The 24703-nt window shown below is 54.5% G+C and overlaps 9 protein-coding genes across 9 annotated transcripts; 5 read left to right on the top strand and 4 right to left on the bottom strand.

The window, feature by feature from the left end:
* Positions 1-1828, top strand: J4E84_006165 (uncharacterized protein; the record flags this gene model as incomplete). The annotated part of the gene is made up of 3 exons (XM_049388756.1): positions 1-208; positions 262-1495; positions 1543-1828. The coding sequence occupies 3 exons, from the start codon at positions 1-3 to the stop codon at positions 1826-1828; spliced, it is 1728 nt and encodes a 575-aa protein (XP_049243655.1).
* A 2100-nt stretch (positions 1829-3928) lies between these two features.
* Positions 3929-6242, top strand: J4E84_006164 (uncharacterized protein; the record flags this gene model as incomplete). Its single annotated transcript, XM_049388755.1, has 2 exons — positions 3929-5651; positions 5716-6242. 2 exons carry the CDS (start codon positions 3929-3931, stop codon positions 6240-6242), a joined length of 2250 nt encoding a protein of 749 aa, XP_049243654.1.
* A 2618-nt stretch (positions 6243-8860) lies between these two features.
* Positions 8861-10356, top strand: J4E84_006163 (uncharacterized protein; the record flags this gene model as incomplete). Its single annotated transcript, XM_049388754.1, has 2 exons — positions 8861-9142; positions 9193-10356. 2 exons carry the CDS (start codon positions 8861-8863, stop codon positions 10354-10356), a joined length of 1446 nt encoding a protein of 481 aa, XP_049243653.1.
* A 1325-nt stretch (positions 10357-11681) lies between these two features.
* Positions 11682-12517, top strand: ALTA7 (Minor allergen Alt a 7; the record flags this gene model as incomplete). Its single annotated transcript, XM_049388753.1, has 3 exons — positions 11682-11738; positions 11842-11897; positions 12016-12517. The coding sequence occupies 3 exons, from the start codon at positions 11682-11684 to the stop codon at positions 12515-12517; spliced, it is 615 nt and encodes a 204-aa protein (XP_049243652.1).
* Positions 12518-13202: 685 nt separating this feature from the next.
* J4E84_006161 (uncharacterized protein) lies at positions 13203-14883 on the bottom strand (the record flags this gene model as incomplete). Its single annotated transcript, XM_049388752.1, has 2 exons — positions 13203-14722; positions 14772-14883. The coding sequence occupies 2 exons, from the start codon at positions 14881-14883 to the stop codon at positions 13203-13205; spliced, it is 1632 nt and encodes a 543-aa protein (XP_049243651.1).
* Positions 14884-15180: 297 nt separating this feature from the next.
* Positions 15181-17361, top strand: J4E84_006160 (uncharacterized protein; the record flags this gene model as incomplete). Its single annotated transcript, XM_049388751.1, has 1 exon — positions 15181-17361. One exon carries the CDS (start codon positions 15181-15183, stop codon positions 17359-17361), a length of 2181 nt encoding a protein of 726 aa, XP_049243650.1.
* Positions 17362-17501: 140 nt separating this feature from the next.
* Positions 17502-19114, bottom strand: J4E84_006159 (uncharacterized protein; the record flags this gene model as incomplete). Its single annotated transcript, XM_049388750.1, has 2 exons — positions 17502-19002; positions 19110-19114. 2 exons carry the CDS (start codon positions 19112-19114, stop codon positions 17502-17504), a joined length of 1506 nt encoding a protein of 501 aa, XP_049243649.1.
* Positions 19115-19765: 651 nt separating this feature from the next.
* J4E84_006158 (uncharacterized protein) lies at positions 19766-20908 on the bottom strand (the record flags this gene model as incomplete). The annotated part of the gene is made up of 3 exons (XM_049388749.1): positions 19766-19918; positions 20211-20503; positions 20554-20908. The coding sequence occupies 3 exons, from the start codon at positions 20906-20908 to the stop codon at positions 19766-19768; spliced, it is 801 nt and encodes a 266-aa protein (XP_049243648.1).
* A 1485-nt stretch (positions 20909-22393) lies between these two features.
* J4E84_006157 (uncharacterized protein) lies at positions 22394-24682 on the bottom strand (the record flags this gene model as incomplete). The annotated part of the gene is made up of 1 exon (XM_049388748.1): positions 22394-24682. The coding sequence occupies one exon, from the start codon at positions 24680-24682 to the stop codon at positions 22394-22396; it is 2289 nt and encodes a 762-aa protein (XP_049243647.1).
* Positions 24683-24703: the final 21 nt, after the last annotated feature.

Below are 24703 nucleotides of genomic sequence, written 5' to 3'. Positions count from 1 at the left end.
ATGGCACCCGCATCACTACTGGACCTCGTGTCCGCGCTGCCCGACACTGCAGGATGGGGCCCGCCCGTCACCAGCGAGTCGATGCTTGACGGCGTGCCGTTCGCGCCTTACTCCAAGGCGGACAAGCTGGGGCGCATGGCCGACTGGACTGAGGGCAAGGACCGCGAGCGGGGAGGACGCCAGCAATACGGCAACCGCAACTACAGGGGTATGTTTGGTCATGGTGAAGGAGAAGGATATGGATGCTAATTAAAGTTTCAGACCAGCAGGTATACGGCGCGAACCAGCAGACCAACCCCTTCGCCATCCAGGCCGCCGAAGAGGAGGCTACCTTCTCCGTCGTCGACAACACACGCACATCAGCACGCGGCCGAGGATTCGGACGAGGCGGCGGCACCGTCTTCCGTGGACGAGGAGGAGCGCGGGGCGGACAGGCGCAACGCGGCGGGCGGGGCACCTTCCAGCGTGTTGGTGGCCGTGGTGGAAACCAGTACGACAACCAGCGCGGTGGACGTGGCGGCAGGGGAGGACGTCGCTTTGGCTGGAGGGACGACAAGCCCCAGCGCAACCGTGATGCCTCCGTGCAGGTCAAGCCCGAATGGAACGTCATGGAGGAGATTGACTTCTCCCGTCTCAGCAAGCTTAACCTCGACACCCACGAGGGCGAGGACATCGACAACTACGGATTCCTCTACTACTACGACCGCAGCTACGATAAGCAGCCCGGTGCCAGGACCTCGGAGCGCAAACTCAACGTCCTCGACCGTGCCGCCTACAATGTCACCACCTCCAGCGATCCTATCTTGCAGGAGCTCGCCGACAAGGACGAGGGCACTGTATTCGCTACCGACGGCGTTCTATCCATGCTCATGTGCGCTACCAAGTCGGTCTACTCCTGGGATTTGGTCTTCACCAAGCGGGGCAACAAGGTCTTCATCGACAAGCGCGATGGATCAAGTCTGGACATGGTTACTGTCAACGAGAACGCCGCAGATGCGCCGCTTGAGATTTCCGAGGGCAACAAGGACTCTATCAACAGCCCTGGTGCTCTGATGCTGGAAGCCACACACATCAACAACATCTTCCCCCTACAGGTCGTCACCGAGTCTGAGAGCCAGAAGGTCAGCATGCCCCACGAGCATCCCTTCTACAACGAGGAGGTCGAGACCGACCCACCAGCGTCCAAGGCCTACAGGTACCGCCGCTTCGATCTGTCTCTGGACAAGGATGAGGAGCCTCTGCACCTGGTTGTCCGAACGGAGTTGGACGCTGTTGTTAAGAACAACATCAACGGCGAGGACCAGTACCTGACCATCAAGGCCCTGAACGAGTTTGACAACAAGGCGCAAGGTGCCGGTGGAGCGCTCGACTGGAGGTCCAAGTTGGCTAGCCAGAGGGGTGCTGTTCTCGCCACTGAGATGAAGAACAACTCCTGCAAGCTTGCACGATGGACTACGCAGAGTATCTTGGCCAAGGCCGACACCATGAAGCTTGGGTACGTTCTTCAATCTTTTACATCCGACTCAACTAACATCACCACAGTTTCGTCTCCCGTACCAACCCCAAGAACAACAACGACCACGTCATCCTCGGTGTTCTCACGGCCAAGCCCCGCGACTTCGCCGCCCAGATGGCACTCAACCTCAACAACGGATGGGCTATCGTCCGTACCATTGTTGATATGGTACTTCGCATGGACGAGGGCAAATACGTCCTAGTCAAGGACCCCAACAAGTCCCTTCTCCGCCTCTACTCAGTACCCATGCACACCTTCGAGGAGGAGGATATCGAGGAGATGCAGGCCCCGAACGAGGATGATGAGGAGTAATTTTTGGGTCACAAAAAGGGATGCGGTTCTTTTCTTCAGCGATATCCGTAGGGATGGTTACTTGATAGCATGCATGATAGACGACATACCATTGAATGACGACGCTGGACGATGCTGTCCTGAAGCTGAACTCTTGCCCTCCATGTTATGTGGTATGAATCTTGTATTTGTGAACATGTCTTCCAGCTGCCTAACCTCGTCATATACGAATTGACAAGTTTGATGATTCGATTGTAAGAAGGTGCACAGACCTCACTTTGTACCTGCCAAGTCGCGTCAATGAACCCGCTGAACCCTTCTTCGTCTACACTTGACCTCTTCCGTCTTCTCACGCAAGAACAATCCGTGCGTGCTTTACTTGGATCGCTCGTGTATATATCTCTTACGATGGATTTTGGAAAGCTCAAGATCTACCTGTTCGTACTCAACTATGGACGATGAACACGAGCTTTTGGTCCACATCTCCGCTCCGGCTACTCGACAGAACGACCAACTTTACCGTTCCTTGGCCGATGCTTATCTCGACTTTAGACCGCATCGAAAAAACGTTGAGGAGACACCACAACACGATGTGTCGAGCCAGTTTGCTGCTTCCCGAGTGAGCGACCCTTCGCCACCAAACAAAGGAAATTCATTTCGCGAGTCCGTCAACACCTCCATCTTATCGACCAACAAAGATTCCTACGGCAGTTTCCCATCTCACTTATCGTCCGATGAATATCCCAAAAGATACGTCGGCGCGTCGTCTGACAATGTGGGAGAAGACGACTTTGCGACAACGTCTAGTCGGCTTGCGCGGTTAGAACGTATCCATCAAAACTGGAAAGCGCAAGCAACTCCCAAGTCAAGCGCTGCTAGCAAACGGCGGTCTATAAAAGATGTTCTTAGCAGTCCTGAGGATGCTGATACAGCGTTTATTGAGGATACGCAAGCTGCGGTTCAAGCATTACAGAGTCAATTGCAGGATAGCTTTTCGATGACTTCCGAGAACACGTCCGGAGACGAGTCGGACGCTAGGGATGTTACGCAGGAGGCTTCTTCGTCGCCTGCTGAGACAGCGGAACGCAAGAATGTCGCTACAGCAGAAGAGCCGGATGCGCCTAGCGCTACGTCTTCGCTCCAGGTACCTCTCGCAGATGCAAATCGTCGGGAAAGTACGCGCCTGGAGATAGGTAGCGATATACCAGAAGCCAAGACGCCTGCTTCTCCAGAAGTGCATCCCAAATCCAGCAGCGTCGTCCCAACTCAGCAAGAAAGCTTCCGCTCATCCGATGCGCCAAAGCCAGTTTCCCCATTAGCAGAAGACCAAGCCAGTGAGAACAACAAGGTGCAAAAAATCGACAATTCCGGTCCGCCCATAGACTTCACCGATTATGCGGAGATAGTTGAATCTCCACCACCAAAGATAGGTGTAGAGAGTCCGGAGGCGTGGCCTCGGCAGGTAACACCCTATCTGGAAGCCCTCAAGGAACAGTATCCAGGCAAGTTCAAACCAGTTGGAAAGTCACGCGATCCAGTGGGCAATGAAAGAGGCCATTGGCTCATTGACTTGTCGGCTTGGCCTTCGCAGGCTCAGAAAGACATTTGGGATGGCGTGTGTGAACCGCTGAAAGATGGCAGACTCGGCTGGGGCGCATATCTCTACAGAGAGAAGGGTACTTCTGAAACTCTTGGGATGGTGCAGCTGTTTAATTGGGGAGAGCTTGCAGAGCATATGTGGTTGTTGTTGTGGGTTTGCTCTAAGGGGAAGATAGCCGGCGCAGGTCTCAAGTGGAAGGCCGGCCGTGACGTGGTCTTGGTGATGGCATGAACGAATCTTGAATAACGGACATAATGTACGATCTTGGATAATCTATCACCTGCTGCATGCACAAAGTCAAGTCAAATGTTCTGTTCACCCCAATTTTTAGATGGAGGTTTAGTGAAAGTAAATTACCGAATAGCGCCTTTACGCGACCGACATAACCGTCCTGCACGCGTGAAACATGGATGCCAAGCGACACGTCTGGGGTCGCTGACCCCCAAAACATGTTGAGCACCGTAGCGGCGCAACGTTTCTTTTCTACCTAGCTATGTAATATATCGCCTGAAGACGCGATCATGTCTTCGCAACCGCACAACGAATCGCAAAGAGTGCCTAGCTCCGATGCTGGCACCGACGAGCGCACCCTGTACGACCACACCTCCGACGACGAAGGCTACGATGGCAGACCATCTGGCGAGCTCGACGAACGCGATCACGACATTTTAGATTCGGAGGACGAGCGCGAGAGGCTTCTTACGCAGAAAGATGGCGGCAAGGGCTTATTGGGGCGCAGAGCCTCGAGCGTAAAGGTCGGGAAGTGGGATAAGAAGAAGGAGATGAAGGAGCGCAGGAAAGGCGGCAATGAAGAGTCGAGCGCGCTCATGTACGAAATGGAAGAAGGAATTGGCGCTTCCAGTACGAGTTTCCGATCGGGAAGAAGTTCATTGAGCGATGAGCAGCGGTTGCTTGCGAGCGAGTCGCAGAGAAAGGTGTGTAGCGTCTACGGATGCGCGAGCGAAGCTAATGGACTACAGGTGCGCAGGAAGAGTCTATACCGCCGGATAGCCATATACGTATCCATCATCGTCCTCTTCGTCGTTCTCCTCGCAGCCACGTACAACCTCTCCACGCCCAAAGATGTCAAAGAAGCAGCAGCCATGCTCTCCAACGGCACCTCACTCTTTGCGCCGACGACAATCCTCATATCCCTCGACGGCTTCCGCGCCGACTTCCTATACCGCAACCTCACACCTACGCTCAACCAGTTCGTAGCAGAGGGGATATCGCCGAAGTACATGATGCCCAGCTTCCCCAGCGTCACATTCCCAAATCACTACACAATGGCTACCGGCATGTATCCCGAAGCGCACGGCGTAGTAGGCAACACATTCTGGGACCCAGAACTCGAGCAAGAGTTCTACTACACGGATCCCAAACGCAGTCTACAACCGCACTGGTGGGGTGGCGAGCCTCTCTGGGTGACAGCCGAGAAGCAAGGAGTCAGGACAGCAGTACACATGTGGCCAGGTTCCGAAGCGCATATCTTGAATCAAGAGATTGCCTACATCGACAAGTACAACGGTTCAGAAGTCTTGCCTACAAAGGTCGACCGCATAATGGAACTCCTCGATCTCCCAGGTCCCAAAGATATCGGCGCAAGCGCAAACACACCGCGGCCTCAGCTAATCGCAGCATACGTCCCCGACGTAGACGGCGACGGCCACCGCTTCGGACCCAACAGCACTGAGATCCGCAAGACGATCGCCAATGCCGACACAATGATGGCAGGTATCCTAGCTGGTCTCCACGCGCGCAACCTAACAGATATCGTCAATGTAATCGTTGTCTCAGACCACGGCATGGCCACAACAGACAAAACCCGCCTGGTTCAACTCGAGGACCTCATCGACCCCGCTGAACTCTCCCATACAGACGGTTGGCCCCTCTACGGTCTCCGTCCTAAAGACCCAGCCTCGCTCCATCGTCTTTACAACCAGCTCTTAGAACGTACAAAGGATAACCCCAATCTCGATGTCTACTTGCGGGATGAGAATATGCCGGAGCGCTACCACTTTAGCAAAAACGACAGGATCGCTCCGCTGTGGATTGTACCAAAAACAGGCTGGGCGATTGTAACCAAAGACGAGTTTAACGTTGAAGTGGGTTTGAAGACGGGAGAGGAATATCATCCGAAGGGACTCCATGGATATGACCACGAACATCCGCTCATGAGGGCTGTATTCATCGCGAGAGGCCCCGCATTCCCACATGAAGCTGGGAGCAGGATGGAACCTTTCCGTAAGTTTCGAACATACTCACATACATATACACAAAAGAAAGTAAACTAACACCACCCCAACAGAAAACATCGAACTCTACAACATAGTCTGCGACTCCATCGGTCTGAATCCCGCGCCCAACAACGGTACTCTGCGCCTACCGTTGAAACCAGTCGGCCTGCACTCCGACGATGACTCGGTCTCTGGCAACGAAAAAGAAACACCCGAAGATCCCGTGTCATCTTACACACTCTCCTCCTCCACCACCCTCCCGTCTTCCCTACCACAGCCATCAAACCTCGCATCCATGCCCGCAACAGACCTAAACTCACTCTCCAGCATCGCGGCGTCAGCGTCGGGGCTGGAAGATACAAGTCCGAGTTTGGAGGATGTGCCTATTCGACCTACGCCACCGAGTGGTGCGAAAGACGAGTTGAAAGATGGTGAGAAGAGTGATGGGAAAGATGGGGAGAAGGGGGAGGGAGACAAGAAGGAGAGTTGGTGGGAGTGGCTGACGCACAAGGCTGATGGGGTGAAGGATTGGGTGGATGAGTTCATTCATGATCATGTTCCGGAGGATAAAGCGGAGGAGGGGAAGAAAGATGGGTAGAGAGATCCGTGTGAAATGTGGGATTTGGCGTTCTCTTGGGGGTTGGTATAGACGGAGCGTTTCTTTTGGTAAGGGCTTCGTTGAGGTCTTGTGATAGATTTCTGCTTCAGCAGTCTGGTTCTAGATGTTTGATTGTAGGCGGACAGAATGATACCCAATGTTTTCTTCACCAAAATGTTTCCAATTTCCATTGCATCGCTGAAAGCCATGCACCGCACTAACGACTACCCGTGAATCCATATGCACGGCGCATCCCTATCTCATGTGATACAGCGCCAACAACGGGAAACCGTGTACATGAGGCTCTTTCGTGTTCCCGATACCCGATGTCCCTATCTCGTGTTGCACCTACCTGTGATGAAGATGCTACGTTGCGGGTGCTAGTCTTACTGCGGATTGTCTGAAGGTGTACAGAGACCCTGTGCGATGGTGGTTTTGAGCTACCTTTGACCTCATAGCTGCGAGATAAGGATCGAAAGCTTGTTCGAGGCTAGCATTCGGCTTGAAGATTTATAGGCGATAGGAGGGTCGCAGTTCCGCAGAGCTGTACTCTGGAGCTTACTCTGATGAAGCCTTTCGTACATGAGCGTATCTTGCGAGAGGTAGCACTGAGAGACAGTTCCCGTTGTTCAAGATAGGATACGGTGAGCTCAGAGGTCCAGCATGATGCCAGCAGGGGGATTGACGGCCGCTTGGGAAATTGGAACACCCGGTGTGCTCAGTCATGTTGCTGTCAACCAGAACCAGAACGGCAACTTGCTGCTTTGATCGTCAGAACGTCGTGTGATGCTGTCGATGCGCTGCCACCGCACCGACCGGGAAGCACGGACACTACGACCGACTCAGCATCCGGGAGGCACCGACGTGGCAGCATGAAGCACCTCTTGAATCAGGGGCGAAAAAGGAAGGTCACGATACTTGCTCGGTGGTGTTGCGGCTCCTAGCGCTGGGTAGGACCATGTCAGCTGAGTTGTACAGCCCCGTGATTACCTAGGTATCGGTGGCGCACGTCCAGCCGGACGAACAGCGAGGCCGGCACCCATGGGCGAGCAGGCTCGCAGCGGCATAACAGGCAAAGCCGATGCTCTAGTGGAAACGGAATGCCTACCCCGAAGCCTAGCTTGCCGGTGTGATCGTCTCTGAGCTAGATGAGCTTCGTGGAAGCGAGCTGGCCAGGGGTTTTGAGATCTTTGCGGGGTAGCGTATTTCCTTAGCTCATAGAAACCGAGAAAGGAAATTAGGGGTAAGAAGATGGACACTGGGGTGCTGTGGAGAGGCACAGTCGATATAGTGAACGGTCTGCTGTGCTCGTTTGCGCAAACACCCGTCGAATATGCCGTCAGCGATTGCATCATTCTAATCAATGTCAGCACTTCGTACCCTGATTACTTCCGCTGTTTGGGGAACGCTGTGTAGTGTGCTCGGCTCAAGTGGTGAGCTAGAGTAGTTCCCGTAACGGTGTCGATTCTTGGTTGTGGAGAAGTCGCATAGCGGGGAAGTTTCGAAGACGTAAGATATTACCAAATAAGCCCAGATGGACACGATGGTGAGAGGCCTAAGCTCCAACTCATGCAACAGACCGGAAAATACGTGTCACCAGGAGGATGAGCCCATGCAGGAGGAGAATTTGCACGATCCACTTGGATGTGAAGGTCATGACATGAGTTGTGCGTATGGCATAGCGTGCGACGTGCCTTGCATGGAGGGCAAGAAAATCCAGCACGTTCTGGATTCGTGGTTTCAATCGAAATGGGTGTTGCAAGGCTGGTCGCGTATGTGCTGTGCTGCATAGGACGTTGGCTAAGACGCTGGCAGTTTGACGACAGAAGGTGCGAGACATGACATAGATGGCGACACCCGCAGCCGCAGCCGTAAACGCCTGGAGAAGCGGAGATGTTGAAAGTGCCCGGTGCGTCGGATGTAATATGGCACAGCAAGCCACACGCTCGAGATGTCGTGAGAAGAGGCGTGGGTACGGCATCACGACCAGGCGACGCGACGCGACAGCATGGAAGCAACGGAGGTTGGACCCAGCAGAGAGGCGCCATGCAGGCACGGGGATGATGAAAGATGGTCGGAGGGTCTCGTCAGAGATTTCCATGTGTCATTGGTGGTCAGGTGGCCTGCGGATTGAATTTCCTGGGGGTAATCGAAACGCCAGCCACGAGCCACGTGAAGCCAATTTTCTGCTTTGCTTCGCCGCCCCAGCAAACCCGAGCCCGCCAAGCCACCGTGACGTAAAGAGAACCTAACCTCACAACCACTTTCCATCGCAAAACTATACGCGTGCGACGTGCTGCTTACTGCCCTATTGGCTCGGTTGGGCTGTGAAGTGATCCTTCTAGCTCAGAGCCATGTCGGCCCAGCGTCCGAGTCGTTGGCGCTTGTGCATGGACCTGGGGAAGACACAAGACGTCTGACTAACAATGAACCACGGTGCCCTTTGTCCAAATAAATCTCTGCGGTAGGTGCTGCATGACTATAAGAGTCCCGGAGTGCCTTTCACTCTGGAATAACTGCCTGACCTTGCCACCTAATACATAAACCCACGGATCCCTCACCTGCTCTCACACCACCAGACAACGAGTCACCCTACCGTCATCACCGTCAATCATTCAATGCACATCAACGACTTCCCCTACGAAGTACTCACCCAGATCCTTGAGGAGGTCACCAAGGCCAATATACGTGATGGCCCCACGTATACATTTGGTCTCCAGCAGGCGCCACTGCCTCTCGAGAGGGCCAAGCTCCAGCGCTATGTGAGAGGCCCGGTCCCGCCAGAGCTCCTCAAGTGGGACGCGACTGCCACTCTGCGATTGGTATGCTGGAAGTGGCACGAGTGGGCTCTGGAGCACTCCATCAAGGACGTCTACATCCGTCGCTGGAAGGGCGGAGAGGTAAGCAAATCGACACACCTGACAATGAGGACTATGCTAACGTTGCATAGCGATGGGCCGAACTATCCAACAGGCGAGAGAGCTACCCGCTCTACGAGCTCATTGACCGTCCAACTGGCACAGCTGTCTACCGCGACCCCTTCGCCTCTCTCAAGCGGACTGTGAGCATCTGCAACGACTACCCACAGGTGGCTGCCAAGATCAAGCGCATGTGGGTGCACGGCTTCTACACCGCCGAGACCGACCGTCTGGTCTTCCAGTCCCTCAAGAACTGCACCAACATCACATCGCTCTCTCTCCCATGGACCACCATCCGTCACGTGGACGCCAACGCATGGCGGACTGTGCTCACTGGTACCGGCAAGCCACTCCAGTCGCTGGAACTCCAATGTGTCGACCCGACTTCGCAGCAAGCAACAGACAAGGATAACATCGTTGATCTGGAACCACTGCAGTCGGTAAACTTCAGTCAGCTGCGGCGGCTGAAGATCTTTGGCGACACTAGCTTCATGCCCATCACCGACGATGATCTTTTCGCCATCGCTCGCACGGCCACTCAGCTGGAGGAGTTCCACTTGACCTGCAATTCCTCCATCACAATCGATGGTGTCATGGCCATTGTCAAGGCATCTCGGAAGACGCTCCGGGTCCTTGAGCACAGCCCGCGGTCACAGGATGGCTTCTGGCACCCGCATCCGGGATCACCGAGCGACTGCGAGCATCTCTGCGACACGTTCCGGAACTGTCCAAAGCTTGAGACTCTGTCCATCTCTCTTCCTTCCGTGTGTTCCCATCTCTTTTCCAACGACAATGCGAAGTTCGCAGGTGACCTGCAGGTACGTGCTCTGCACTTGTGTGAGCACGAGGACGGTCGCTCCACCCACGAAGCTACCGATGCCCTGCAGAAGCTTCTTGAGCAAGCCCGTCGATTTGTCCGCCTCCGCGCGCAGAGTGCTATTCCTCGCGAACTGTACGTCGAGCTGTTCTTCGCCGAGTGCATCTTCGAGCCTGGCTTCCAGTCCGTCCATGGCGACTTTTCGCTGGCGCAGATCTCGTCAGACGGGCACTGGCCACAGAACGTCGAGTTCAGCGGCAAGGGACCCTACGGCAGCACCGGCCTCTACGGAAAAGAGGAGGAGGCGCAGTTCCAGCGCATCGACGAAGCCGAGTTCCTAGCCGGCGTCCGCAGGAGGCTCCTCTCCATCCAAACCTGATTGTGGATAAACCCACTGATAACGGCCGAATTCACTTCAACTGTAAACTTTTCATTGCGAACCTATACTTACGAAATTACGACCACATGCATGAGCGACAGGCCTGGAGCCAAAGAGATACCAGGCTGAAGCAGCCACATTGTATTCATGCATTTGGGGAAATTCATAACGAGAACATGGCCATGTTCCGAAAAAGCGAATACTGCGTATTGATCACTTGGGATGGCGGGGTGTCTATTGCTTTTTTCCATCTTGCAGTTTGTTAGCATCTTAGCGTTCAACCTTCAAATCAGTATAATGAATCAAGTTTCACACTCATCTGACAACTGTCTCATCGCTCATCATCTGTGCAAATAGTCTTTCGCGCATGTTCGATAGAAGGAAACTTGCTTCCACTCCCGATCACGAGAATAGCAACACACGATTGATAAGAAACTTCGCGAAAGCTCCAATTTTGCCAACGGGTTCCACACCTTGGCGATCAAAGACCAACACCCCGCACCTGCAGTCCACGCACCCACACCCTCCCAAAGCAGACAAGCCCAGGTACAGCTTTCCGCACTTTCTGCTTACACACCGCATGGTCATCCGTTATGTACGCCGGAAGCCAACCTCTTTCTCTATCCGAGCGATGGAGCTTACCAACCTAGAGTAAGGTCTCAGTCCCGTACACGCCGAACACCGACCGATTGTCTGCTGAATAAGAGGCACGGGAGCGCGGAAGATGTCCGCCCCAGCGAAAAAGTACTTGCCGGGCCCGGGATGATGGGTTCCTTTGCAATTGACTCGCGATGCAGCAGGTTAGCCGGAGGAATTTTACCAACAACGTACCTTTCCCCAGCGAAACAGAAAAAAAACGAATTGACAATCTCTTACCAAAGGCTCATGTAATCATCGGAAACGCGCAGACGCTACTGCACCGGGTATATATGTGGGGCGCTAACCGTCGGGTCTTTACTGAGAGAGGTATAGTGAGGAGCGCTATGAGGGGCAGAATGGCGCAAAGCAGTTGTTTACAGGACAGCTAGGTAGCTAAGCTCGCTCGGTGCGATTGGGCCGGTGGATGATGTAGTAGCCATGGCATGATGTATTGCGAGACAGACACAGTCTATGGGGATCGAAGACTCTTGACAAGGGGTCTGGGTTATCTCATGCACCATGCACATGCCAGCCCCCGGTGGTGCTGGTGCTGGAGCTGGGTATAAGTAGAAGGTGCGTACCCCACCCCGAAAGCTCTCTTCTTTACTTCTTCACTACATACTCATCTCTCTCTCATCGTCGTACTCTACTCGTTCTTTGTGATACCCCCTCGGAAGTTATTCAAGATGGCTCCCAAGATCGCGATCGTTTACTACTCCATGTACGGCCACATCAAGAAGATGGTATGTTGCGATTGTGTTGAGATGGGGAGCTGTTGTTGGTTGCGAAACGGCTCCCCACTCGACTGACGACTTGGAATGAGGGCTTCTGCTAACAGATGAATAGGCCGATGCTGAGTTGGAGGGTATCAAGGAGGCTGGTGGTGACGCCAAGCTCTTCCAGTATGTATCCCCTTCTCCATATCTCGAACACTATAATCTTCCTGCTGGCAATTGCACTTGCACATGCCACATCACCATCCCCCATCTCACTCAAAGAACATGACTAACCCCCTCCCAGAGTCGCCGAGACCCTTCCCCAAGACGTCCTCGACAAGATGTACGCACCCCCCAAGGACGCCTCGATCCCCACTCTCGATGACCCCGCCGTCCTCGAGGAGTTCGACGGAATCCTCTTCGGTATCCCCACCCGCTACGGCAACTTCCCCGCACAATTCAAGACCTTCTGGGACAAGACCGGCAAGCAATGGCAACAAGGCGCCTTCTGGGGCAAATACGCCGGTGTCTTCGTGTCGACCGGTACCCTCGGTGGCGGCCAGGAGACCACTGCTATCACCAGCATGAGCACGCTTGTGCACCACGGTTTCATTTACGTGCCGCTCGGATACAAGACTGCGTTCAGCATGCTTGCTAACCTCGATGAGGTTCACGGTGGTAGCCCTTGGGGCGCTGGTACCTTCTCCGCTGGTGACGGTAGCAGGCAGCCCTCTGAGCTTGAGCTTAACATTGCCAAGGCTCAGGGTAAGGCTTTCTACGAGGCCGTTGCTAAGGCCCACCAGTGACTAGATGGCGGAAAGACTGCTGGCGATGCTGTGGGTGAGAAGAGCGTCGAGGGAGTAAATGGAGCGGGAGCGACGACTAACGGTACTACTGCTGCTGCGCCTGCTGCTGCTACATCTGCTCCTGCCGCTGCTTCTTCATCGCAGCCTCAGCAGAAGGGGCCGGAAGAGAAGGATAAGGAGGGTCCGTGTGGATTGCCTGCAAAGTGCGATATCATGTAGACGTTTCTCTTGTTTTTCTTCTTCCGCTCTCTATAGTTCGCTTGTTTAGACATCTGCGCGACGAGATAAATGAAACAAAGTAATACATTCATCAACGCAGCCATCGTAGCTTGACCTGTGATGATCGAGTTGACTATCCAATCTCTATATTGAATAAAAATACATCTTCTAAGTTCGAACGTGATCGCCTAGTTATGAAAATTGATATTCTACTTACGTTGCACCGTCGGGGAGGGTAATTGGAAGTTGAGAGCACTTGACGCAGAATACTCATTCCCTAGTTCCCACAAAAAAGTGAGTAGACGCACAAGACTGTCGTATCAATATACCAATACATAGCCACTTCTCATGCTCATCCAATACCATAACAGAGAGAGTATGCCAACTCTATAAACACAAAAATGATCAACGGGGTATCTAATCAAACAAGCAAACCACACATTCCCCAAACTTAATCTCAACTACCCTACCGCCGCCTCGCCCCCAAACTCTCCACGTTATTCGCATGCGCAAGCAGATACTTACAACACGTCAACGTATACTTGCACGCCTTCGTCCATCCCTCATCCTTATTCAACGCCAACTTGATACTCTGATCATGAATGCGATCTTTCTGTATCTCATACGGCATCTTGACGCCTCCTGGTGGCCCACCTCCAGGCGCTGCTATACCTGCACCAACACCACCTACAACGTGCGACGGCGCAGCAGCAGAGTTCTCCACAAACTCGCCCAATTGCCGCAGACATTCCAGAAACGCCACCATAGCCGTATCGAACTTTCTATGTAGAAACCCAAAGTTAATAGGGAAGTCGCCGGAGGAGTAAAGTTCGAGTTTTTGTCTTGTTACTTGGGGTGAGTTGGCGCTTGTGGATTGAGGTTGTTGGCGTGTTGATTCAGACACTGTGTTTCCGGTGCCGCCTTTGGTTTCGATACGCGTGATGGTGGATGTAGAGCCCATGGGACAGAGTTCGTAGCCGTCGAACTTGTAGTTTAGTCGGTCGGCTAGTGTGGCGAGGAGGAGGCAGGTTTGACCCCATGCAGCGTTGATTTCGGGCCAGTCGACGTACGGGTTTGGCAGGCGGCCGAGGCGGAGGCCGTTGATGGTGGCGAAGTGGTTGTCGTGGGTTATGTTGAAGGTGTCGTTGTATACACTTCTTCTTTGTAGCTGATTCAGAATTTGCGCATCGTGCGCGTATCGCGTGGCTAGAGCGTCGCGGTCATTTTGGATAGTGGTCAGGGTGGTGTTGAAGGCGTTTCTGCTCTTCCAGAACTCGCTTTCTTCTTGGTCGAGGATCCGACTCTCGACTTCTAGGGCGGCGAGCTGGGCGTCTAGTTCGGCCTTTTCGGCTTCGAGGCTCTCGAGCTGCGTGATGGCGGTGCTTTCGGCTTTCTTGGCTGCTTTGAGGGCGGCTTCGGCGGCTTTGACTTCTTCGGCGCTGGGCACGTCGGTGTTGGCGCGGCGCAGGTAGTCGACGTATGCGTCGCGTTCGCGGGTGGCGACGCCTAGGCGCTTCTGCAGGCCCTCGATGAGCAGCTCGGTACATTCTACGCATATGGGGTGGTCGACGTCGGAGCGTGCTGATAGTATCTCGAACATGCGGTTTGTTGTTTCCAGTGTATCGGACAGACTCGCACCTCCCTGTATGCCCAGTCCATTTGAGAAGCTCTTCCTTCGTGTCTTGTCATTCGCATTCGGCTTCGTCTCGCCTGCTTGTGATTTCCGATCGGGACTACGGACAGCCGCAGAGGGTGGGTCTATCATCGACTCGGACATGTGTACGTCGATGAAGGACATGGCGGGGTTCTGAGGGCCATTTGAGGGTCCTGAGGGCGGTGCGCCTTGGATGTTGCGCTTGAAGGTCGGGTTCCTGGCGTCTTTGGTTGCATCTTGATATGTCTTGAGGTGTTCGGGCGGGTTCGGAGGGCGCGACTGGCGGTTGGGGGATATGCGTGATGCTGGCTGTTGGCCTGATACTGTCGAGTCTATAATATGTTAGTCTGATGCGTGGTAGTATGCAGAATAGATCTGTACCAGTCAACAGCTTAAAGGCAGCCGGGTTGAGCTGGTCGATGGAGGCGTCGATGTCTATGGGCGTGCGGCATTTCTGACAGGCCAGGGCTGTCTGTTTCTTGTCGATGGCCATGTTGTCATGAGCTGTGGTTCATCATGCTTGGAGAGAGGTCGTCTATTCCAAGGCGCTGACGGAATGACGGTTGCGGTTCACTGGCGATCACCTGCATGCGGGTGGGGCTGCCGCTAAGTGTCGGGTGCCTGCCGAGGAAACCGCGTCGCGTCTCGCTGTTCGCGTCAATCATAGCATCGCAATCAGAAACTGTCTTACACGCAAACGCCCACCACCCACACACCGACCCCTATTTTACACCGCCCTTACGCTGGTTGAGACACATGCTCGCTGCTAAAGTGCGCGGCAACACGCGCCATGGAACCGCCGGCAAAGCGCATGCGCATACTGCACTCAGTCGAGGTCGACGAAGACAATGCCGAATACATCAAGGCCAAGCAGAAACAACAACAGAAGCTCAAAAGCCGATTTGAGTCGATATTTGAGAAGTTTGGAAATATGAATCCATCCCAAAGCGACGAGATCGACTTCAACACAAACAGGGTGGTTGTGGATAGAGGCCATCTGCGAAGAATAAAGCGTCGGGCCAATGGCAAAGAGAAGACGCTACTGGAAACTGTAGTAATGGGATCTAGGAGCCATCTGGAGGATGATGAAGAGGACGAGCAGGAAGGAGAGGGAGAAGATTCGGAAGACGAACTGGCACCCCCGCAGCTGGGCAGGCCGAAGGCTGCTGGATCGCCCGAGCAAGACACGAGCAAACAAAAGACCGCAGCCACCGAGACCAATGCGCCCCAGCCTGCAATATCTCAACCAGACTTGCCATCAACATCCATACCGCACTTTGGCACTCCGCAAACACCCTATCCTCCGAATTCCACCGCAGACATCCTACGCCATGTTCAGTTTCCACAAACACCTGCGGGGCAGCAAGCACAAACCGCTTTTCATGCAAGTCTACTGCAGACAATCAATCAAGCGATACATCAAGCCGTCAGCGGCTTCATACTGCCGAACGCCCCGATGCTCTTCGCGAACGCTGCTCCCCCGCCGATTACTCCAGTAACAACGGATGACAAGGTAGCGCCTGCGACGGACCCGAAATGGTTCTTTCCACCTCTATCTGTACAACCACGCCGAGTTCCAGTCGCCCAATCGAGTCCTCTCCCGGGCTATACGACAGCACCAATAGCGAGAGAGACAGACCAGCATGCAGAAAATATCTCGATGAAAGTCGCTGGTGGAGGATCTGCCGCCTCAATCCGTACAAGACCGGATGAGAGCTCACCAACGAGACCTCGTCGGACTAGTCCGCGTGTTGAAATCCAGAGGCGCGTCCCCAGGACTGCAAGGAAATATCACTTCACTCGGGAAGACGACGTATACATAAGCAAGCGCAAGAGAATAGACGGTGTGCCATGGGCGGCCATCAAAGACGGCCAACAAAAGTGGAAGGAATGGCCAATGGCTGCACTTCACAGCCGCTGGAATTTGATCAAGGACCAGAATCTTCACCTGCAAGAGTCTGCTGTAGCTCCTACGGGTGGTCGCGTTGTTGAGGAGAGTCAGATCTCCAAGGAACACCATCCCGTTGTATCAAAGCCGCCGCACCATCTGCCGACACCAAGTTCATCCGAGCATGAAGATTATCATCAGAGCCTTGTCCGGTCGACAGAAGATGGTGTTCAGAATCTGCGTTCGTCGAGCACGCATTATGATGACGATGACCGCGATCTGCTATCTCTTGCTGGCAATGATTCCGACGAAGATCAACTCCCGGTAAACCACGACGACGACAATACACTTTTAGACACATCAGGAGATGTGATACTGCCGTCCATCGAGACGAGGGATCTGATCGATGAGGATACACTACAAAGCGACTTGCTTGTAGACTTACCGACGCAAGACGATATCGCAACACCAGTCCGGGAATCTTCTTGCATAGCGATAAAAGCTGAGCCAGCCTTCTCTTCGCCAACCACACTTCGAACACGAAAGCATGCAACACCACTCGCCGAAGTAATACCCGATTCACAAGAAACCGAAGACGAGCTCCAGAACGACCATAACCCTCACAACATGAACATCAGACTCTCAGAAACTATCAAGCCTGACACGATCCAACTACCGAATCCGCAAAATACGCATATCTCTTCCCATCGGAAAAGCCCATCCCTCGACCTTATCGGCACCACCACCGAAGACGAACTCCTCCCTTCACCACCCAACCCAACAACTCCATCCTTGAACTGTGCCCACGAGCCAGTCACCCCACGAACTGCTGTCCCCTTCACCACCTACCGAACACCCAAAGTCCGCAATGATGACGGCAGTAGCGACAAAGGCAGCAAATCCACATCGAAAGCCGATCGGAAAGCATTCCACAAACGGATAAAGAGGGAGTGGACAAGGAAGGGTACACCAGCGAAGGACAGTGCGGCGAAGAGAAGATGTCTAGGGGGTTTGGAAGTGAGGAAACGGAGGTGGGTGGATGTCGATGGGGAGGGGAGTGAAGATGAACTCGCTAAGTTTTGATCGTGGGGAGAGAGGGGTAGTAGCTAGAGTTGACAATGATGTTGTCTTGTCTATGTATAACGATGTCTATACGTACAGAATACACTTACACATCCAGTCCTCCTGTTGTCGATCCGAAGATCGACCACCTAGGGTCGTTCCTACCATGTCACATCTCCACCTCCCCATCCCTCATTCGCATCCTGTCCCCACGTTCCCACTACTTCCTTCTCCTTCCTCTCCTTATCTCCCTCCCAACCCACCTCCTTAGCAACCGCACTCTTCGCCTTCACACTCGGATCTCTCGAATGCCGCTCCACCCACTGCTCTGTAAAGTTCTTGATCCGGCCATCGCCACGCACATCCGTTTTCTCACTCGACCGCCTCTGCTTCGACTTCTGTTTCTCCTTATCGATGTGAGTCTTACTGTGTTTCCTCTCCTTCCCACCACCAGTAATACCCTCCCCATCATCTTTACCCTTCAACTTCCTCTCCAAAGCCAACATCTTCGCAATCAACTCCTCCTGCGGCACACTCTTCAACTTCTCTGCTTTCTCTTTCTCCCCACTACTGCCATCCACACCACCCTCCCCAAGTACACCCAACCCCTTCAACACCCCCTCACTCCGATACTTGAACCGAAACACCGCATACGGCTTCTCCAAACGATCTAGATACTCCGGTCGACCAACTACGTGACCGTACTCCGTTGCTTTACCCGCGCGGACGGCGTGTTTGATACCGCTTTTGCTGGACGTGGATTTGCTGATGGTGAGACGTGGTTCTGCGGGGGCGATGTATGTGGAGTCTGAGGAGGTGGTACGCAGGACGTTCTTGGGTGTAGACGTGGATGGAGGAGGGAACTGCCAGTGTGGTTGAGCCGTGAAGTTTGGTGTGGGTTTGGGATGGATGCGGGAGGGGAAGTTGTGATTGGGACGGTATCTTGAGAGCGTTTTGTTGCTCATGCGTCGGTTGGGTGGAGTAATCCTGTCAGGTACAGGTGGTACTGGGGCGGAGGTAACAGGTGTGCTCACAGGCTGTTGAATAACAGGCTGTACGGCGTTGTCGGCGGGGAAACTCCATGGTTGGGTAGGCCAGGCGTCTTCTGGTGCTGGTGCTAGGGCTGGTGCTGGGGCTGGTGGGTTGGCAAAAGCGGATGTCAAGGCGGATTTGAGACCGGCCCAGTCGTTCATCTTGTCGACTCGCTCTTGTTTTGGTGAGGATGGGGGGTTGTCCCAGCCGTTGTCTTTCCTATTCCAGTCACTGTCCGCTTGAGTCTTCTTATTTTCATCTGTCTTGCTCCAGCCTCCGGCCTGGTCGTCGTCGGTTGAGTACCAGCCTTTCTTGTCACTCTGCTTTGGGTTCTTATCTTGCCAACCGTTGTCACTGCTGTTACCCCAGCCGGTATCCTTTTCAAGTTCTTTGCCCCAAGAAGCCTTGACAGTGTGATCTTTCCTATCGTCACCCCAAGACGCAATCGAGGGTGGCTGATTCTCTCCTAATTTCTCACCAGCTGTTCTCTGAACAAATTCTTTCATCGATGGTGCGTACGGGGCTGGGAACATGTTGCTCGGAACATTACTAGGCTTTCTTATCGTCTCATGCACAGCAGCGCCCCACTCTGGAGTAGGCATTGCAGAAGCAGGCGGGCCAGCGTAAGCACTGGGCTGTCGTGATTGTACTTGTTCCGTGGGAACAGAAGGGGGCGCATTCATTACCGTCGGTGTCATTCGTGTGATGACTGAAGGTGCAGGCCCAGCGACTGGGACAGCATCCACAGGTCTCGAAGATGGGTGACGATGGGAATGCTTCGATGGCTTTCGCTCATGATCGCGCTGTACCGACTTGGAAAGCCGAGAATGGCTCTTCGATCTTCGTCGTGAAGGCTGTACCCGGCTTCGAGAACGCGATGGTTGGAGAGTAGCGTCGGAGCTACTCAGCGAGACCACAGAGTCTGAAGGCCGTTCGAGACGATCCCAACTCCCGCTGTCTTCTTCTGAAGAAGTGATTTCCCGATCTCGGCGTGAACGTCTTGATCGCGATTTGGAACGTGAACTCCGTTTCGCTTCGTGCTTCGAGCGCCGTCGATCGTGTTTAGGAAGAGTGACTGGGGAGCTAGACCTCAGATGATAGTGACTGGGAGGGTTAGTCACCCAGAGTCTTCCCTGTTGACTGGAGGCGTCCCATTCAGCTGCCTTGTCGGTCGGCCAAGTATCTCCAGTGTCCCAGGCGTCGGACGGGGTCTCTTCCCGAGAGTTCCATGCACCGACACTGGAGGAGTCGGTCTCGAAAGCGGGCTCAGCGTTCCAGGTAACATGGGTCCCTGCTCTACTTCGTGGAGGTCGTTCGCCCCAGCCAGGCTGAGATTTTGCCCAGTTTGAACCGTGCTCACTCTGGTGGTCGCGTGAGGAAAAAGCTGGCTGCTCTATGTGTTGATGTGGTTGTGCTTGAGCACCGAGAGGAGATTCAGGCCACGCTCCTGGTGGTGCAGACTTCGCATCAAGATTTGTTTCCTTGTACTTCGCCTGTCCTTCTGATTGTGTGTCCATTCGTCGCGACTCTTCCACTCCTTGCTTGACTGCTGTCGTAAGAAGATTGTTCAACCACATTGGATCCACAGTAGGAGGTTGCACCGCTCCGACATGAGGAGGATGCGTGTTATATGGTTCTCCGTCACGCGGGATAGGACCGCTGCCGTACTGGAAACCTGATGGAGGAAGGTCGTTGGTGCGCCGCGCCCCCGGACTGATAGGCTCTGAGTATCTGGAATGTGGCCGCGAGTGGTGCGAAATAGGTGCCGGAGGGAAGAGCTCCTGAGCTTGGTATGTAGTGCGATGAGTTCTCGATGTCGAGCCTTGCGGGCTACGTACCGTTTCGGCGTATGGGGAGCGATAGGACGGGAGAGGCGGTGGTGGACCATGGCTATTGCCAAAGTTGCTGAAGAATGGCCCTCTATCATCGTACATAGACCTCTCGTTAGATGGCGATGAGCTATCGTCTACGCCAAACCGGTGATCTGGGAAGTCTCCTGCTCCATCAAAGTTCATCGCTGAGGCAGAGTTGGCATTGCGCGTACCGGCGCATCGTAGAACGACGACTTCGATGCAGCCTATGTTGTCGAGAATGTTTGGCGAACAAATGTTCGGTGCATCATCCGCTGAAGCTGTGAATAGTTAGAAGACCGCGGTTCTATGAAGTCCTCGCAACACATACCAATGTTGAGTTTATCAAAAGCCCACTCCCTCGCAATCATCGATCCATCTTTTTGTCTTTCTTCCTTCTGCCTTACGCGAAAGTCGACAAGAGAGCGACTATCGGAAGGCTTCCGTAGCTTCAAGTCCTGCCTATTGCGGTTGCACTGGTAAACACCGTCGACGTAGACGAAGATGGCGACGCCTGGAGCGATGAACTTGTTGGAAGTGAGGTGGATGGAGAAAGACTGTGGCTTGCTGGGTACGGGAACGAAAGTTTCTACGAAGCCGTCGCCGTATATGGTGCCGAACTCTCGCAATGCTTGTTGACTCCCGGATAGCTCGATGGCGCAATTGAGGTCCTTTAGTGAAGGCATGATGGGATTGGCCTTCAGGATAGTTGTCGTAAGATCGCAGTAGGACGAAGGATTGCCTGGGACGGGTAGCAGAGGTGCTAAGCTGTGGACGTGGTGTTTAAAGTGAGCGCTGGTTGTCACAGAGACGGACGAGAGGTGAAGCGGTGGCGGAAGCTCGAAGAAAACCAGTTGACTCTGCACTCAGCCCGGGAATTACCGCGCGCAGACCTCTCACATTATCTTCAGATGGACTTCTTGAAGAGGAAGACAGGAATTGATGTGCGAACTGTCTTTGGTGAAAGAACTTGCCATATATTTTACCTACAGACACCACAATGATGCGATATCGGCGCCCGACTACTCTACGAACACCCTACCTTCACGTTCCTCAGGCCACCGCATATAGCCATGAAAAACGTAGCTTAAATTCACGTGTGATCGAAGTGATTCCGAAGGGCGCGCGATCTCGTTGGCTGCGGACCCTGCGCCCTTGGCTGATGCGGTCAAACATGGACATGCCGTCATGTACACAGATAGTGCTGATATGTCCAGCATTTGCAGAATGCGCACGGGGATAGAGCAGGAACTTGAAGGGCATCAGTTCATTTGTTGTTCGTGGTGATTGACGGGCGGAGAAGGAAACGTCGGATGAGGATGGGATGACGGAAGTCGCACCGGTCAAACGAGCACGCACGACTATCAGCCCGATTGCTGCCCAAGCTGTGCTTGTGCGCAGTGCATCACTTTTATCGACTTGTATCAGTATCGAAGTCACCAACACAATCACCAGCCAAAAGTGCAAGCGTAGTTATACATCTTCAACTTTCAATTTCCTCCCTTCCACACACCCATCATCAGGTATGAAGGAAGAGACTTTGCTTGCTAGCTAGCTACGCTCTGGGATATCAACAGAGGAAAAACCACCCTATTCACAGCCTTTAGTAATCCCGAATCCCTTTTTCTTGCCAAATGGAAAGCAGCCGTGACCCAGATAGAGAAATGACACTGTCTTCCAACGTCAGAGATGAGAGCTTTCCTCTTGCCAACCCTAGCCTAGCCCAGCCCAGGTACACCAGTACCGGTAAATTAGACTTTACGTACACATGAACTTCCTCGAGAGTCCAATCAAGATAAGGAAAAGGAAAGGAAATGGCGGCCCATGGGCACACCGCACAAACGCACAATGGTATAAACAAAGGAAACGAATGGAAAACCGAGCCCGGAGAGACGAAAAAGGAAAGGTAGGTGGTACATCGACATGTCGAAGATATTCGATCAAAAAGGCGGTGGTTCAAAACAGGTAATGTCGCTGAAGCGCGGGGTGGCCAAAGTAAAGAGTAAGAGCGGCCAAGCCTATGCGCCGGGCAAAGGTGATTTCGTTAATATGGGGTATTCGAAAGGCAAAATGTTTTGACCTCCAAAGCTTAAACCCAGACGCCGTGCGCGAGAAGAGATTGTGAAAGGAAAGGTTCGTGGACACATGTACAAGGCGAGATGGTGGTGGGATCAAGCCATAGGAGGGAGAGGTTCAGCCGCGCTCTTCTTGCGGCCAAAGATGGTGCGAGTCCTGCTTTTGTCGCGAGCCTTCTTGTCTTTGGAGTGGTCTTTGGTGGTGGAACGACCTGAGCGAACGGACCGCTCATCCGAGGTGGTGGATCCGTCGTCCATGTATTTATCTTTGTAGATCCAGCTGTTGCCCACCATGCTGACGCCCTTGGCTTCGGCTGCACGATAGAACTTGGCTGCCTTCTTCATGTTCTTCTTGCAGCCGACGCCTTCGGCATAGCAGTAGCCGGCTTCGACGAGAGCATCGGCGTCGCCCCAGTTTCCAGCAATCTCGTAGCATCGCAGTGCGAGGGACTTGTCTTGAGGAGCACCCCAGCCGTTTCCGTAGCATTTGCCAAGCTCGTAGATGGCTACAGCGTATTGAGCGCGGTGGCGCTTCTTCTTGGTGAGGTCTGTCGGCTGCCCGTGCTTGGATTGGTCCTCATCGTCGGCTACTTCTAGCTGACCGGAGTCAACGGCGCGGCGTAGCCATTGCAATGCTTCGGACTTGTTCTCACGCATGCCCCAGCCGTGACGGCAAGCGAGGCCATACCAGAACATGGCTTCTGGAAGACCTGCGCGAGCTGCAAGACGAAGATGATAGGTAGACTTGAGTAGCTCACCAGCTTCATGAAGCTCCAGTCCCATGTCGCAGTGCTGCTGCGCTGTGACTTCCCCAACAGACCCGGCTGTCCGCGCGCGGATAGTGCTGTTGCTGGATGTGAGGGACGGGGTACCGTGGTCGAAGGAGGCATCCCGCCTGGCTTGTGGCTGTTGCTGGCGTGTTTGGTCGAAAGAACGAGGCGGTGATTCGGGTGAAGGAGGTCGCGCCTGAGTCTGGTTAGGCTGGCCTCCAGGCTGGTCCCATTTGATCTCGCGTTTGAAAAAGTCCTCAATGCCGACAGACTTGCGGTCGACGGCCCTGCCGCGAGGGAGGTTGAACCTGGTGTATGTGTAGGACGGGGCTGGGTTGTTGCCGAACTCGCCGGACCGGCGGAAGTCCTCGCTTACCATGCTAACGGGAGTGTGGACTTGCTCGTTGGCGTAATGAGCAGTAGGGATATCGTTAGAGTCCTGTCGGCGGAGCTGGTCGTCGAAGGAGGGCCTCATGTTCACGCTCTCCTCAGACGGCTGTCGCGAGGGTCCGGCATCTGACCTTACGTCCAATGACGGACGCACGCTCTGCCGGCTTGTGGGGCGTGAGAAGTTGGGTCTTGAGAAGTTGTAGGCAGGGCGCGGGAGACTGCCGCCATCGACCGAGTAGTTGGACGCAGCTGACGGTGATCGGGGAATCATGGTAGGACCGGTGGCAGGCGTGAAGGGAGACTGGGCTCTCGATAGGCTGGAGCTGGGAGACAGGTTGCGCGTCTGGTGCAGGGAGTCGTAGGATCCGCTGAGAGACATGTCCTCGACATCGTCGTATGTGCCAGCGGCGGAGCGGATGCTCGGTGAGCGGTTCGAGTGCAGGGAGCTGGACGAGCGCGGTGGGAGCAGGTTGGAGCGAGGTGCCGAGCGGGGCTGCGATTGTTGCGAGTGCTGGGAATGCTGCGAGTCGCCAGAGCGCTTCCTCTGCGGGCTGAGGAACATGTGGGAGGTAGGAGCGGCCGGGAGATGGGGACTGACGGGCGTGGCCTCGCGCAGTCCGATGTGTGGCTCTACCGAATCGGGGGAGCGCGACCTGGGGATGTCGAAGTAGCTCTGGGGAGGCGTCGCAGGACTGGCTTCGGCGATGGTGGCCATGGGGCTCTGCAGCGGCCCAATGGCGTACTGGGGCTCGGGCTCGTCCATGCCAAACTGCGGGTAGTAGGACTGGTGTCGCTTGTCCGACGATATCTCCTGGCGGGGCGAGGCCTCGGGGCGCGGGGAGCGGACGGGGCCTGCATCTTCGTTGGGCGAGTTGACGGTCGAGTTGGAGAGGGACGAGAAGTAGCCGCCGCGGTTGCCGAACTCGTTCTGGATGGTGAGGGGCGCGAGGCGACTGAGGCGGCGGCCTGTCTTGTCCTGCTGCTCGAAGCGCTTCGCGAGCAGGCGGCCCTGGAGGGCGAGGGCGTCCAGAGGGGAGAGAGCGGGCGGCGCTTCGCCGGTGCGCGGGCTGGGCAGGTCGGAGCCGAGGGACAGATTGCTCATGCTGGCGCTGGCGAGGTTTCCGAGGCCGAGGTGGTTAGAGGTGAGCGAGTTGGCGGTGGTGGGAGGGTCGAAGGACTGAGAGCGGAAGTCGAGGCCGCCCGGGCGTTGGGTGCGGTTTGCCATGGTGAAGGAAGTGGCAGGCGG

Source organism: Alternaria hordeiaustralica (genome assembly GCF_023758085.1).
Source record: "Alternaria hordeiaustralica strain BMP 2776 chromosome Unknown scaffold_11, whole genome shotgun sequence".
Taxonomy (NCBI): Eukaryota; Fungi; Ascomycota; class Dothideomycetes; order Pleosporales; family Pleosporaceae; genus Alternaria; species Alternaria hordeiaustralica.
This window is presented reverse-complemented; position numbering and strand designations above follow the sequence as displayed.